The 16,923-nt window shown below is 40.8% G+C and overlaps 1 protein-coding gene across 1 annotated transcript in view; it reads left to right on the top strand.

The window, feature by feature from the left end:
• PHEX (phosphate regulating endopeptidase X-linked) overlaps positions 1–3,165 on the top strand; it is a 112,905-nt gene extending 109,740 nt beyond the window's left edge. The window contains exon 22 of the mRNA XM_074860930.1: positions 2,777–3,165. Within this exon, the coding sequence (XP_074717031.1) occupies positions 2,777–2,879 (103 nt within the window). The 3' untranslated portion in view covers positions 2,880–3,165. The remainder of the gene's footprint in view (positions 1–2,776) is intronic.
• Positions 3,166–16,923: the final 13,758 nt, after the last annotated feature.

Here is a 16,923-nt window from a genome sequence, read left to right as displayed (position 1 = left end):
TAGTTGACTTCTGGAGATTCCTACTGCTTTCTGTTGACTAAAGAGGGAGCTGGGATCCCACCTTCTCCGTGGCTAAATTTAAGTGATATGAGCCCCCTTTGCCTTAGTTCTCTCTTGGTAAAGTAAAAATAGCAACACTGTCTTCACAGGGGAGCTGTGAGATTGCTTCACAGGTACTCTGACATATTCCCTAGACACAGTCACACCAAAGCTGAAGATACAAATACGGCATGCATAACACACCTTGGGCTACTTATAACCAGAATGGGCTATGAAATAATGAAACTCGAAACATGGTGACACATATGTAATATAAGCTAGTATTGCAGATGTGTATGCTTGGTATTGGTAGGCTTCTATACTCTACATTGAAACCTGCACTACTGTACCTTTGCAATACCTGTTACACCAGCTAGCTAGGGTAAAACTAGTGCAGTATGAATATCTGCATGCCTTTTAACAATTGAAAATACATCATGACAATGAGGACAGGAGTATCAGGCTGATCTTCAGTCTACAAAGTAATATTTCTTTATAATTCCTACCCTTGTTAAAATTTTGGTAAAATAGCCATCTCTTGCCCTTTAAAGTCCTCAGATTTAATTGCCTCTATGTATATTTATATATTCTGAATCATTACATAGCTACATTTCCATGAGATGGTACGTATATAGGGAAGCCTGGGGATAGAGCATTCATGAGGAAAACTCATGAAGGAATTGAGCTAAGAAAGAAAATTCCAGAGAAGATTAGATTAATTTGTGGTCTATAAAATACAGACAAAACTTTTTTTTAGGTTTTTTTGTGAGATACTCAGAACCGGCTTCTGTTTCAGACCTGAAGAGAAACTGTGGTAGTGTCTCTTCTTGCAAATCATATCAACTGGGCTAACAAATTATATAATCTATTTCTCCCAACTTTGCTTCATTTATGTCCCAAGACCATTACAGCAACTAATTTCAACATTGACAGCTCTTGCTATCCAAAAGCCCAAACAGCCATTTTTAAATTATAGAAAGTAACTATAAAAGATGATAGAAATGGACAACAGATATCCTGAGCATAGGTGTATGCATCTGAGCTAGTCACCCCAGGTTCTCTTCACAGGAAGAAAAGAACAGGCATTTTGAAAGTATATAGATATAGACCATCCTTCTGTAAGTAATAAATTTAGATTACTTAGACTAAGCAAGTACATCTTTCTATTGACTTCCAAGGGAGCCCAGGGTGACCTGTTCAGGGGAAGGTGTCTCCATTGTAGTTCGATGGGATGAAATCCAGGCAGCGCATTCTGATTCCACAGTTAATGTGTGGCAATGTCAAACTGTGGATAGACAAGTCACATGCACAGACATATAAAGATCTTTTGCTGGGTAGATGCTGGATTTATTTATTTTTAATTGGCAGATTTTCAGTATTAACATGTGTCTTCACTATTTTTGAACACTGGTTTCACATTGAAATCCCTGGCAGGCAGAACTCCCACCAACTTCAGCAGCAGTTCTGCACAACCAGCTCTTGTTGTTCCAGTCCCTGAATATGTATTTGCAATGTTTTTACAGTAAAGCTGTATACTTTATTTGAAACCTAACCTCATTTTGTAATTCTCCCTAGAAAACTGACCTTTAGATATTTTTGTGCCAGTCACTGCAAATTTTCTTACCCACAGAAAGTCTAATCAATGTAATAAGAATGTGTTCTACCATGCTGAGCTATGCTGAGAAGTTGATTGTCTGCAATGGAGAAAAACGCCTTCCCACTGCATAACAAAAGAGAGTGAAAAAGCATGCAATTAATATCTCAGTAGATACTTTTCTGCTTTTAACTCGGGATGCTGTTTACTTTAATACCATTGCAAATTTCAGGTTAGTAAATTCCAAGATGTTTAAAAGCTTAGGAAAAATTAGCAAACAACGCAATCCCAATCTAGCAATGGTAAAATAATAATTTATGACAGCATGAAATAATACAGAAAGGAAAGCAGGAACCAAGGATGACTGCATACAAAACCTATGCCTGAAGGTGCCAGTCTGGGATGCAGACATGTTGTCTAACTTGTGTGAGGCAGGGATGTGCTGCTCTTTCAGTATCACACCATCTGTGGTGAAAGCAAGAGAGCTTGGGAGCTGGTCAGGGCAGAAGCCTCAGAAAATGTATTTCCAAAATACCAGAGGAGTTGCAATGCTCACAGATGCAAGGCTGAGCTGGCCGATAAGAGAGGTCCCCCCTGCCCCCCCAGCCTCAGGCTGCAAAGTCCCAGGGAGCCAACATGTCTCTGTGTGTGTACACGAGTGGGCAAAGGGTGTTGTTACAAGGATCTGTATGGCATGAGCCAAATCAAACCACTTTCAGCACAACCACAGTGTGTGCTTACGTGCTCCTGCATACTGGACTGCAGTGGTTTGGCAGGTGCTGGAAGAAGGATTCCTCCGTGCAAAGCTACTGCTGATATCCCACCTCTGCTGTCAAGGGTCAGATTAGAAAATTGTTCTAAAGGACATAGTATCCACAAGATGCATTTGTTTTTCGTTGAGTTTCTAGCAAAGTAAGATGCTTCTCAAAGCACTGAATGAAACAAGACTGTCTTTGCATTAATTTTAACTAGGAGTGCTTCTCCTGAACATTTTGGTTCTATTTGTGGAAAAATGACATGGAAAGCCTGAAAATTCAACCTGAAGTGAACACAATGAAACACTTACAGGCCCATAGTGTTTAACAGAAGACAAATTGCATGTCATAGAATCACAGAATCGGTTGATCACTTTTCTCTTTGCAGAGTTATCGGTGCCATGAGCAACTTTGAAGAGTTCCGTAAAGCTTTCAATTGCCCAACAAATACGACGATGAACCGAGGGGCAGAATCCTGCAGGCTGTGGTAGATGTCTCTTCCAGGTCTTCTGTCAAGAGGGATCTGCAATGTGAACTGCTGCACCTGAGCAAAAGAGTTTCAGAATAACTTTCTGCAATCTGAAGAGGTGTTACTTCAAATGCATCTCCTTGTCCATGCTGATGATCTGCATGGATTTAATCACTCTCTATTCAGAGCTTAGAAACATTCAAAATAGAAGAGGATAGGTTTTCTTTAATAATAACAAAAAAAGGAACTCCTTTTATCCATAAAACTACTGCTTATCTACAGTTGCATTGCTATTAATGGATAACTGCCATTATCAATTCTAATTCCTGATTTACAGTTGAGCAAGAGATAAATGCTAAAATCCAGTTTTAATCTATTGCTCTGCAGGGGTGCTATGGAGAATGCTTCTACACAAAATTTGTTCTTTCTGGATGAAGAAATTCACAAGACCTGCTATAAAGCCAGCTCTGATCCACTGTGTGACACAGCATTTTCATAACTTAAACTGTCACTGCCCAGCATGTCATAAATGGTGTTGCATGACGTAAAGACACAAGATTTCATATAAACTCGGTTTAATATGTCATATTAGTGCCTCAGGTTTTGGAACAGTTCCAAACTGAGAAAACACTTCATGTTTTCCATCTGCTAGGACTAAACAGAAAGGATACTTATCAGATCATGGCGTCTTCTAATTTTAGAACAGCTTGTGATAAAAATCAATGTATGGTGAAAATCAGACGCTTGCAGAGGGAAATCCCAGCACCATGATACTCAGGAATATTACAGCACTTATTTCTGTTTGCAGTGTAGGCAGTTTTTTCCCCAAGGGGTGTTTTTTTACCTTCTGCTGAAGGTAACTTCACCTACATTTATTTTTAAGCCTGAAATACTATACCAGTTTTAATTTAGGGATTTCTTAGTGTCTGGGTCTTTCAGAGGAATGTGAGTAGTGTGCATGTTTGTCCTCATGTTCTGGACAGAGCAGGGTGACTTGTGATTTTAAGGAAATAAGAATATGTGACTGAAAAACAAGGTACCAGTACGATTTGACTTGTCTGGATAAAAAGAACAATTCAGGAGTAGAGAACATTTAAATACAATATACATGCAGGCCAGTTGATTTTTTCATCTGATTTCTAACAATATTCATAAACCCCATATTTGATTGCAGCAGAAAAATTTTAACACGTAACTATTACTAAGGGGGAAAAAACAAAACAGCCCTTTCTTTCCCAACAGAAAGATACATATTTAATTGGTATTTATTTATGCCTTGTGTATGAATTCATTTTTACATGGTGGAATTGTCTCAAATGGAGAGAGAGTTTCTTTAGACTGATTTCATTACTGCAAATCTATATATGTCTCTGTGTATATACTTTTATATATATATACAAAAACATATAAATTCTTCTATTTGCTTAAATTTTATTTTATCAGTATAAAAATGTTAGTAAGATAAACTTTTTTTAGAAGGATTGGTCAAATATTGTTCAACAGTCAAGGTGGAGAAAGGTTCAACTGAAGCTAAGTTTTTGCAAGTGGGGTTAGTTTCCTATGTTTCTTTATAAAGAAAGAGAACATCATGGAGACATAAATCATGGAAGGAGACTGGCCCTCAAGCTACCTTCCAGAGAGAAGGAATCAGACACTCCTGAACTCAAGACACTGTTGCCACTTCTTAGAAACAAAATATGTTTTGAGACCAGGACATCCTTTTTTCATTTTTTCACTGAAAAAGTCAGTTTTCTTAAGCGGAAAAACACTTTTGCTTCTTTCAACCCAGCTCTATTCCTGAGTTTATGAATTACAGCTTGTTATCTGAATTGCCACTACTAAATTATTTTCCTGGAGATATTTTTCACATAAACAGTGACGGCAGTATTTTCATAGACACTTTCCTCAAACAAGCAGGTATGGGTCTTGAGCAAAGTGATACTGTTTGCCTATGAATGGGAAAGTTCCTTAGCAAATCGAGTACTGTACTGAATTAATTCCTGTGCTCATGTGAGCACTGACATGACTTGATGTTGACTGCTTTGGATCAACAGCACAAAGTTCAGAGGTGACATCCTGGCCCCATTAAAGGTAGTACCAATACGGTCGTTGTCCTCAAACAAGTCAGGACATCAGCTCACTTATCTAAACTCTCTAAATTAATGGAATATGCAAAGCTGGTTTCACAACAGTCAGCTTTAAGTTTTTTAATTTTATCTCTCAGATCAGAGATGCATTTGCAAGAGCTCCTTTCTCATGACTGTTTTCCAGTGGGATGGATTCTGTCATTTTGTGGTTTATGGGTTTCTCTGTACTGGATAGTGATTTCTTCTAAAATGCCTGATGTTTGCTGCCTTAAATGTCACTCTTGCTGCTTCTTGCTAAGCTCAGGTCTTTCATGTTTAATATCGAGGATTTTTGAACTGTGAGATGCATATCCCCAACAGCACAGGAACCACTGCAAAACTGTTTCATCCTTTCTAGGGCATCTCCTGCAACAAGCAGTGGGCCAGGTCCTGGGCTGGGGGGGATATTGGGGAGCTGGAGGGTTTGGGGGCAATGTACTAAGAGGGAGGAAGAGAGGGCATGACCAGATTTTGTACCCTGATTTTAGAAGTTGAGAGGAGGGCTACACACTGCCAGGAAAGCCAGAAGTCCTTGCTGCTGACTGGCACATTCTCTCGTAGTAGCCCAGTTTGGGGAATCTTTGCTACTGACTCAGGTTTTCAGTGCCTTGGGCTTAGGGCTTGCATATGCCCATGGGAGGATCCCAGCCTGCCTCACCTGCCTGCTTTTTACCTCAATTCAAACAGCTGATGATGCAATTTACAGTTTACTTGAAGTCAGCTATCTAGGTACCAGTTGGAAAGCAAAGCAGAAGGTAATTAAACACATTCCTAAACTTGGTCACCAAAGATATCCAAAACATAATGACAGTTTGTGAGGGCTCTTCCCATTGCCTCTGTTTTATCAGACTCCCCGGACCTGCTGTGTTTTCACATGGTGCCTCCTGGGTTTATGCGAGCAATGTCTTGCTGTGTTGCTATCAGGCTCACTTATTACGTCTACACAAACAGATCCTTCATCATATATATTCTCCCAGAGCTTTTAAATTGCGATTTTTCTTAATTGTCAGTAATATTGTGAAATGTTTCTACCTGTTGGCTCCATAATCTTCTTGTCTTCCAGTGATCAGGAAGGAAAGGATCACCTATGAATGAAACATTTTTACCTGTGTAAATTTGAAGAGATATTTTTCTACTGTGTAGACATAAAGAAAAAGCCTTTACTTCTGTCCCATGTCCCTTTCTTTGGGTCCTGAAAATATGTAAACATTCTATTCTATTCTATTCTATTCTATTCTATTCTATTCTATTCTATTCTATTCTATTCTATTCTATTCTATTCTATTCTATTCTATTCTATTCATTCCCTGTTTTTCTGGCCCAACCCTGAAAATGCTAAAACACCACCTCATACACTGTGAGTATTTCTGCTGATCGCATTGTGAAAAAGTTAGCTTTGCACACAAGTAGCTCTCTGAAAAGGTGGCTGTGTTATTCACCTGTGTAATCTGATTAGGTACATAAATGATGTCCAAGCTGGGTCTGGATGCTGAAGGACCAAAAAACCCAGTTGCATTATAAAGCTCTGCCTCGTGCCCTGTGCAGGGAGACTTCAGCATTGTTTAGGTGGGAACACTATCATGACACTAAATGTTTGAATTATTTATAAAATAATCTGGTGGTTTTACATGTAACTTTTCATTGAATATTATTCCACAAATTACAGGCTTAGTAGTATATCTCACAGCAATGTTATATATATACATATATATATCTCTATCTCCAAATAAATTTTAAAAGCCTGACAATTCAAGAGGCAGAACTATAGTGAGTTAAAAGGTTTGTTGTGTTAATGTATTTTTAATCTGTTTTTTCATTTTGCTAATCAGTCTATTGTCCTTTTTAATTTTTCTTCTTGCATAATACATTTGTGTTAGGCAATAAGAGCCAAAGTGATGAAGAATTTTCCTATGCTTGCATAGCGTGGCAAAAGCTGCTTGGCCTGTCACTGTCCAACTCTACAACATTTACTTCTGTAATATATAGTCTTTATAAAATGTAATAAAGAGCATGATGGCATGGCCCCAGGTTCTCAAGGCTACCATTACTGCTTGACAGGCTACGAAGGACCTCTTCTCTCAGAGTTCTGTAGTCATCTTCAGGCAGAGTTTATTAAGCTGCACATGCCACCACTAATCTGCTGGAGGCAATTAAACATAGGATGCACTACTGTGGTTGAGGGCTGGATTCTGCAGAAATTGCAGAAAGGCAGGTGGCAGAGCTGTCCCAATCAGAAGCCACTGGAGCATAAGAAGGGATAGGAGAAGATCCACCTGCCTGTCAGCCTCACTCTTCTCCTCTTGCCCCAGTCCGTTCCTCTCTCAGCCCGCTCTTTGTAACCTCACCTGCTTTTCAATTGCTTTTAAGCATTTTTCAAAAGTGTTTTTAATAGGATAACCCCAGCACCAGGCCTGAGTTTGAACTGCAGCTCAGTGATGTCTCTTCCCAGCCAGCACAAAGGGGTAGTTTTGTTGCCTTCCTAGGCTGTGGTGTGACTGCAGGAAGCTTAGCTTGCTGCTGTCCCGTGTACTTTGTGAGCCCGACCAAGCATTTGTTTAAGGGCTGTTCGAGCACAGGGACCATGCCAAGGCCTTATACATTACCAGCTTTGTTCTTCTGGACTAAGTGCCCTGTTTCTTGGGCTCTCACCAGTTTCCTGACACTGCTTGAGTGCCCATAAGCAGAGGTGCTGGCCCATCTCAAGGCAGCACGAAGCCCATGAGCAGCAAGGAGCCATTGTACCTGGTGGGGATGATGGCTGAAGATGGCCTTGCCACATTTTTTGAATTATGTTCTGTGATGACACAGCCTCTCAAAGCCCATAGCTTTGTGCAGGCAACTCTCCACATAGCTCTTGGGTTTGGGGTGGCAGGGAGATTTTGTCTTTGAAAGCCTGTTTCAGCTGTCACCTACTTTGCAACGCAGCCTTACCAACATTTGTACATGCAAAAGCAAAGGCTTGAGTGGAGGAAGATGAATGAACAAAGCAAAGGTAGGGGTTGGAGCATGAAACCAGCCTCAGCATGAAGGAAATGTTTTGCTTAAATCTCATGGGGTTTGCTGAGCTTGCCCGCATCTTGGAAAGATGCTTTAACAATGGCTATAGATTGCCCTGAGGAATTCAGGGTTTATCTGCTACAGCAAGAGCCTGCTTCACTAATCAGACAATTTAATCCCATTTAAAATATGATATATATTAAAAAAATAAAAGAAAATAAAGATTCCCGAGGGATTCTCCAACACAGCATTATGTTTTATTAGATATAACATCAAAGTTGGAAGTTACTGAGTATCAAGATAATGCATTACACTAATTTGTGATCAAAGAAAAACATATAATGATATAATTTTAATCATCCACAAGCACCACATCTGAAACGGCTTCACGTACGAGGTTAGACACATACGCAGATCCATACAGTAACTGCGGGTGTGGACTGAGATGCAGATTTTTAAAAATGTCTCTAAAAATTTTATCACATCCATATCTACTGTTCGAACTGGTGGAAAGTTGACCTGTTAACAAAGCTTGGGAAAGGCTTTAAAAGGGATTTTGAAACTTTTTCTATCACAAAGTTCATTTAACATACTAGCACTGCTGTGTCCATTGCTTCCCTTCTGAAATGTGAGTAGCAGAGATTTCAGTACAGAAATCTGAACAAATATGTTGTCACATCCTCTTACTTCAACACTAGGAAAGTATTTGGGTAAAACCAAGAAAAAAAATTATCTTCTCAAATCTTCTCAAATTAGGGAAGCATGAATATATGCCATGATATGCAATTTAAAAAAGAATGTTCTTGTAGAAGATGCAGTTGCCAAACTGAGCCAGAAGACTGGTTCACAAACTTGCCAGATCACTTCTGCTGGGAGAAAAACCTGAGCGCAGATCTGTCTGCCTTTGTAACTCACTGGGGAGTGTGTGGGTCTTACCACTCAGCCCTTTGTGGGAGTCCCAGCACCGTGTGGGTTCAGAGGTCACCCCATTGGCCAGGGGGCTGGAGGGGCTATCTACCTTTTCTAGGGTGTCCAGAGCCCCCAAGAAGGCTGTGTCTGCAATTCTGTCACTGACTTCTAGTTTTATGCATCTTTTTTGTTCTTTTCCCTCAAGCACACATAACAGCCATATGAATCAACCAATCTCCATATTGTGGCATTTTAAAGGAAAAAGATGGTGCCTTTATAGGTCCATGCTGCAAAACAATGCAGCACCACTGCATCTTAAAAACACCTGCATGTTTTGTGAAATAAGGCTGCTCTTAATCAGACACTTAATGCATATGCATTCGTGTCATTCTGCTAGAACAGGGTTTCAGTGGTTCACACTGGAGAGAGGAAAGCAACATACAGAATGATAAAGAGAAATTAGAAATTCTCTTCTTTAGTGTTGTAAATCATTAAAAGATTTTACAAAGCATTAGTACATGTAGTGCTATAAAAGATAATATATATATATGGGCACAGCACAGGAAGTCTGTAAGTCTGTGCTATGTAAGTGTGTATAAAAATGTCAGAAATATGAATTATTTTTAAAAAAATAGAGTCTCAGGGTAAAACTCTGACCTTACTGACTTCATTGGGTGATTAATGTCTGTGGTACCAGCATTTTACTCCATCTAGATAACTGCACATAGACTTTAGTGATTTAAAACTATTTGGGACACATGTTTTCTTGTAGCCAGAAAAAATTTCTAGCCTTTGGGATTTTCAAAAGCTGCCCTGTCCTCTTTCATTTGCATAGGACTGACTCTGTTTACTCTTATCTAGCAGGTATTGCATTTTCATATTTTTAAACACTTTAAGAGTTACTTTATCACTGTTTCAGAATTGCAAAGTAGTTTTTTTCAACTTCATTTTCCCAGATAAGTCTCTTTAACCATTAAAGTAAACATGGTATGTCCTATCAAACTAAATGTAGGTTTATTTATGTCACTGAGGCATTTTTGTCTCCATGATGAGACAGAAAACTTTCATATTACTGGAGTGACAGGGAAACCTGGTGGTCCCCATGACAGGGACAGTGCCAGGTGGGGTGTGGGGTGGCTGGGGCAGAGGTAGGTGGTCCACAGCAGGTAAGAAAAGTCGCTCTGAAAGAAGGCATTGAGTGCTTGCCCTGTGCACCTTGCACTACATCCAAGACATCTAAATAGTACTGCCTAGCAAAACAAAGACATCTATTGTCCCAACGAAGAAATTAAAGTAAATATATTTTCAAAATCAAAAAGGTGGGAAAACTCGAGGCATCATACTGACTGAGGCCAGTAATAAAAGTATCCTCATCTTGCTTGTGCACACTCCACAGTATTACAACCATGGGCATCAGCAGAACTGCCTCTGCTTGCAGGTGCGACTTTCCCTTCGTGTTGAGGTGTTGCAAAAGGCTGGATGGGCTGAGCGAGGAACAAAACACCCCACCACAGGGACAGCAGCGCAGAAGGAGGCCTTGGCAAGAAACAGGGCACCCCTCCTGCTGCCTGGACAGGAGTCACCAGTGGCTCCAGCACCACTTCCCACTTGCAATGCACCTCCTCACAGAGTCAAGTTTAACACCATTTGGTTAAACCTCCTGATTCCTTAGGGAAGCCTGCCTTTAAAAAAACAAATTAAATGGGGATGAGAACGGGGCTTGGCCCAGAGAGATCTGTCTTAGCAGCTGGGGACACCTTGGTTCACACCAGCACTGGTGCAAGGGCTGGTGCAAGCACAGGTGTGCGACCTAACCAGCTGCCAGGGCACATGTGTTTCTCCTCCCTTCCCGCCATTTCACAGCCAGGTGCCAGGCCTGTCACCAGCAGCTCGCCTGCAGCAGTGGCAGCTACCCCACTGGAGTTGGGCCCTGCCAACAGACATGGGGTGCGCAGCCTGCGTACATGGAATGTGCATATGTGCAGCCTGTACTTGTGCAGGGCACATGTGCAGCATGGGTGCATGCAGTGTGCAGCGTGCATATGTGTAGTGTGCCTCCAGCCTGTCCACCAGCTTCTCCTCATCCCTTCTCCCCCCTGCAGATAGGCAAAACAAAGCCAAACAGGATTGGGAAGGAAGCAATGTGGCCCCTTCCCAAGCCACCCCAGCTGGGCTAATCTGCTGGAAGGCACAGCTTGCAGCAGCAGCAGAGAGCAGCACTACCTGGCCCCACCATGAGACAGTTGTGGAAAGGTGTCAGGTCATTTTAGAGACAATATAGGAACATTTCTCCTCCTAGCCTGGGTTGAAGTAAAATGTCATGGTCTGACTTCAGCTTAATAATTACTATTTTAGCTCTTCAGCAAGTGATAGAAAGGCAAAATACAAAGCCTTCCTTTACTGAACACTTTCATTATTTCAGCTGGGTTTTCCTTTGTTCTGCAGTCAGTTCAGCAACAGCCAGCAGTTCAGACCAGCTAGCACAGTACTCCTTGCAAGAACAACATGTGTTGAGGCAATCGCTATGTCTGTATTCAGCATGCTTATTTGGCTTTGTTTTAATAAATCCAGTAATAGGCTTTCAGAGGCAATGAAGGGAAAAGAATAATTTGAAAACAAAGCTGTTGAAAAGAATACAATGCACATGCAGTATAGAAGAGTGTGATTTTGGAGGTCTGTGTAGCTGTTTTATTTCTTTAGAGAATTTTAATCAACCTGATTACACAGGGAAGCAAAGGGATTTTTAAAACCGTGTGGAGATAATCAGCCAGAAAAGAAAATAAAGGGGTGTTTTCCCTCTCTGTATCCCTCAGTTTTATTTCCTCCCTTTCATATGATTTTACAAATAAAAATGCCATAGTAACTCATTTTAATTAAAAAACTATTCATGCTGGGTTTTTGCTAGAGAAGCAATTTCAGTCTTTGGCCATTATATAATTTAATCAAAGATATCCTAAATGTTTTCAAGATTGCATGGCTGCACCAACCTGATTGCCATCAGTGTAATGTCTTTCCCAGTGGATTGGAAAAAACCTGTACTTGGACAGTAGTCCATCCTTTCAAGTGGGATTAGCAGCTCTGCTTCACTCTTCCCCTAAATTTCAGGGTATGATGTTCTTGCCTTGCTCCTCGTGTATTTACTGTCACTGATGCAAAGCAACTCTCCAGTGCCATCTTTTGAGTTGGGCTATACAGCCACAGCAAAGGGAAGGACTGTGGAGCTGCACTGCTGCAAAAGGCTTCCTCTCTGCATCGTCAGGAGCAATTGGTGGCTCGTTAAACCTGGGGGTGACCATACACCATTCCTTAAAAAAGAAAAGGGGGGTGGGAATTTGCCACTTGTCACTCCTAAAGGCTTTTAGATGTATTTGTCCAATATCCTGCTCCTACTTACACCCTCTTCCTGATGGTATGCATATCAGGGCCCAAAAGCAAAGCACCAGCAGCATTTCGCTGTCTCACCTGGAGGTCTCAGGCTTGACTCCTCTCCTACTCTCCAGGCCTGCATTGTGCATTACCCTGCCAGCACTGTCAGCTCACACAACACCTCTCGCAGACCACCTGCAAACAGGACCTTTCACCACAGTGCAAACACAGGATGACCTCCTCATTGTGCACCAGCTGGCCTTCAGGTACACCTCTGTGAGCAGAGGATCACAGAAACCTTGAGAGATGTAGGACTTCATGTGCTGCCTTGGGCTTCCCAGGTCCAGCCTTGCTCTCACCCTGCTTTTACAGGTGGAGGTGTATTGACCATAAACACAGGGAAATTGGTGCCTTCTGTCTGGAATCCAGAAGTTATCCCTGTACATAACATTTTTGCTCAGTTTTGTGTTAGATGGAGAACTGTAGTTCAAAGTTTAGCATCATCTAAATAATTGTTCCCTAATTTATTTCCTGCTTTCCTAGGTTACCCTGTGTTCAGCTGGAAGTGAGGGGGTTTGTTCTCAGCAGGACTCATGTCTCTCTTACCTGCTTCCCAAACATTTGTGCTTGTCACAGAAAATGGTCTCTTCTAGGAGGTGTAAATGGTCCAGCTCTGATGGGAAGCTGAACATTCATTTTAAAAGATTTCAAATTTAAGTGTAACTATTAAAAAAAAAAAATACTAGGGGGAATTAGAGAGAGAAGTGGCATTTGCTAATGGATCTAATTGGATGTTAGTCTAAAACCTGTTCCATTGTTCAACTACAAAGTATGGCCTTAGTGGAGGAATTAATGTGGAAAATTCTGTGGCCTGTCTTATTCAGATGCTCAGACTAGATATTCATAATGGTCCCTCATGGCCTTAAAATCAATGAACCAAAGAAAAATTCCTCTTGTGCCTTTTCTTATACGTTGGGGAATCATTTTGTTTATGAAATTCTATGCCTATGAAAAATTGCTTTTTCTTTCTCCTACAGAAAATAACATTTCCACTAAAATGACTTGGAGCCAGGTATTTTTAGACAATTAGGTGCTTTTTTCTAGCCCTTCCCCAGCGTCAAAACTTTTCAGAACCCACCTTTTAGTGGACTGGTGTTTGCAATGTTATTCAGGTGTTTACATTGCCAAAAGCACAGGCAATCCCAAAGAGGAAAGCTTAACTTGGGCAGGGGCAACATACATGAGCATGGTGACCACAAGCATACTGTTCATTTTCTGCCAACCTCCATACCACATCCTGGTCACTGGCAGAAGATATGGCAGCACCAAAGCACCTAACTACTAACCAGCTGTCAGGACAGGGGATTGCATGAGGGATGTTTTAGCTGGAGAGAGATGATTTCATGTATGAAGATACAGACTTACAAAATTCCTGATCTGGGTTTGATGCCCGCTGTGGAAAACTTTCCTTTTAAGGCATTTCCAGATCAGTTTGTTGGACAGGTGTTATATCACGCAACAGCTCAGGATAGAAAGACAGATCAGGTAGAATTGAAGGTGACAGGTCTCTGTAGAGGTCCTTCTCTTGGGGTGATTGAGTGAAGTATCCTTGGTGTCAAGAGTGCAATGGGATAGGCCCCAAATGAAAGAACAGAAACACTGTATGTCTCCTCATCAAAGTCAACTTGCCCAGGAGTTCAGAGGGCACCTGAAGAGTACCCAAGACTTGCTTGATTCTGCTTGTGCAAAGCGTGGATATCACCAACGAGTACAACTATTTAGAAGGAACATTTAGTTCAGAAAATAGCTGGGTTTGATATATGTGATTTTAAAAATAATTTTCAGATAATTCTGTCAGGAATTAACTAACTATGATTATGTAGTATGGGAACCAGAAGAGCCTTGCTCTCCATATATGGATGACACACAAATGATACAATTTTAAGTGTGGTACAAGAGAGCTCATGAGTGCTTAAAAGCAAAAGTTTAAAAGCTGTTCTTGCAAGCTGGACAATAAAAGAGAGGATTAAGAAAGCAGGTCCTGGGTGGTATTTCAGTCAAAATATGCAGCAAGAATACAGGAAGAACTAAAATGAACCACTGATGAAAGCTTTTTCATTTGCCAGTCAAAGCTCCCAGGCCTTGGCTTAAGTGGGTGGACAGTCATTAACCAGGAAGCCATCAGCCAAAATACCACATGAAATGAGAAACAGAAAGGTGATTCTCAAGCTGATGTAGGAAGAGGCTGCAAGAGCTGGAAAAGCATGCATGGTGTAGGAAATCAGGTTGATAACAGTCATATCATTCCAGAAGAGTATTTCACAGGGACAATGGACAACAGTGCAAGAGATGATATATAAATAGACAACTTCAAAGCAATGTACTATTTTACCATTTTAAGCTGGAATACAAGTGGAGACCTGCTGCCTCAGGTCCCTGCCATGGAAAGAGCTGTGTGCCTGAAGGAAGGGGCTAAAGGAGGAGCCAGTCTGGGTCTGGGTGTTAATGCAGCAAGTAGCAGACATAAATGTGTGACTAGGTGTGTGCTTTGTTTTAGTGGAAAATGAAGTGAAACTGGAACTCTTCCCTTACGCATCACTGCAAAAAGTTTGAAAAGAAAAGAGATAAAACATTTGCCATCAAAGGCAAGAGGAGAGAATTTTGGCAAGATAGCTGATATCAATTCTTCTCTTAGCTTTACAGTGACAACCTCAGGCTGGAAAGTCACTTGAAAAAAAAACAGGCGTCCAGGCAGCACCTCCTTTGATAGTCATTGTTTTGTCTTCCTGACGCTCTCACACCCAATGTAGTTAATGAGAAAATGTCAAAAATATCTGGTAGTGAAGACAGTGAATGTATTGAACCCCCTATGAGCTACAGCGTAGTTCACACAAAATATGAAGATTAATGTCTGGCAGCAAACTAGAATCTTTAAAGGAAAGATCAAGAACACGTTTTATCTTCTAGCTTTTTTATATTTACATGTTGGAAACACTGTCATCTTTCATTGTGAAGACAAATGGGAATATAACCCTTATTATTTTCCAAAATTTTGTTTGCACCAAGATTCTCCTAGGAAGGCCTTAGGGAGCAAGGATTTGAAGGACACAGTGCTTTCTCCCCCGAGAGTGTGTTCAACCATGGATTTTTTAATTTTACTTTTTTCCAGAGTTGTCTTTCATCTTTCTAAATAATGATATTTCACATTTGACAGAAGTGGTAGCACTCCCAATCATGTGAATCTAATTCTGGGAAGCTTAATTAATAAAGTGTTTATCTTAACACCCCATGGGGAAAAAACAAGTTTTCCAAATGAAAATAGATATAATGTACTGGCAGAATGTTAAAATACATTTGGTAATTAATGTGCATTGTGAGATAAAAAATACGGAGCAAAAGTCAAGAGTTTGGGAAAGGATTTGAGATGCACAGTAACAAAACAGAACAACAAATTTTCTCTCTATCAGATGTCTCTTATAAGATGAATTTTCTATGAGCATTTTTCTTTGAGGATTTGAAATCTTCCATGGAGGGTTGACATCTGGAAATTATCCCTTTCCATCTGGGTGCTGCTTCCAAGTCTTGAAAGATTTAGATGCATTTGACTAGTTCCCTTGTGTAAATGGCTCCAGTGAGTTCTTCCTTAGAGTTTTTCTTCCTACTAATGGGATGAATTTAACTAATTTACTGTAATATAAGAAAACATAGAGACACCAGAAGAGCAGCTGAAGTTTAAATTAGCAAGGGATGTGAAGGACAACAATAAAGTCTTCTATAACAGAACTGAAAAAGAAAAACTAAAGAAACTCTGAGCCTGCTGCTAAATACAGCTAGAGATTGAGGGACAAAGGACATGGAAAAGGCTGAGGTATTTGGTGCTTCTTTTCCTTTTTTTGCTACAGAAGACTGCCTTCAGACCTTTCACACACTTGAACCTGGTTTCACAGTCTGGGGAAGTGCAGTAATACCCAGAGGAGATGAAGACAAAGGAAGGGAGCACTCAAGCAAGTTGGACATACACAAGCCAGATGGACCAGATGGGATGTCTCTAGGAGCACCAGGGGAGCAGGCTGCTCTGTAGGAGCTTTGGGAGGACATGAAAAAGTTTATGGACCAAGTTCTCTTGGAGGTCCTGTTCAGGTGCTTGAATGTCAAAAGGGTGATCAGAAACAGCCAACATGGAATTGCCAATGGCATATTGTGCCTGATGAAATTGATTGCCTTCTATGATAAGATAGACTCTCAATGAGGAGAGACTAGTGGATGTTGTATATTTTGACTTTAGCAAAGCCTTTGGTGTGGTTTTCCATAGTATCCTGATAGACAAATTAGTGAGTTGGCTATGTGGACAGTAAGCAAAAAGTGAATGGAAAATTGTCTGGACTACTGGTCTTAAAGGATTGTAATTAGTAGTACAATGTGCATCTAGTTGGTGGTCACTAGTGATGGTCTTCAGGGATTGATATTTGGGACATGACTGTTTAATGTCTTTTTTAATTACCTGGATGATGAGACAGTGTGTACTCTGAGAAAATTCCCTGTTGATACCAAGCTGGGTTGAGGGAGATCCTCCTAGACTGGAGCAATGCATTGATAGGACCCTCATGAAATTCAGCAAAGTCCTGCACCCAGGGAAGAAGAATCCCTGCAACAGTATGGGCCAGGCAC

This window comes from Strix uralensis, chromosome 2 (assembly GCF_047716275.1).
Source record: "Strix uralensis isolate ZFMK-TIS-50842 chromosome 2, bStrUra1, whole genome shotgun sequence".
Lineage (NCBI taxonomy): Eukaryota > Metazoa > Chordata > Aves > Strigiformes > Strigidae > Strix > Strix uralensis.
Note: the sequence above shows the minus strand (reverse complement) of the source record. Positions and strands in the feature narration are given on the sequence as shown.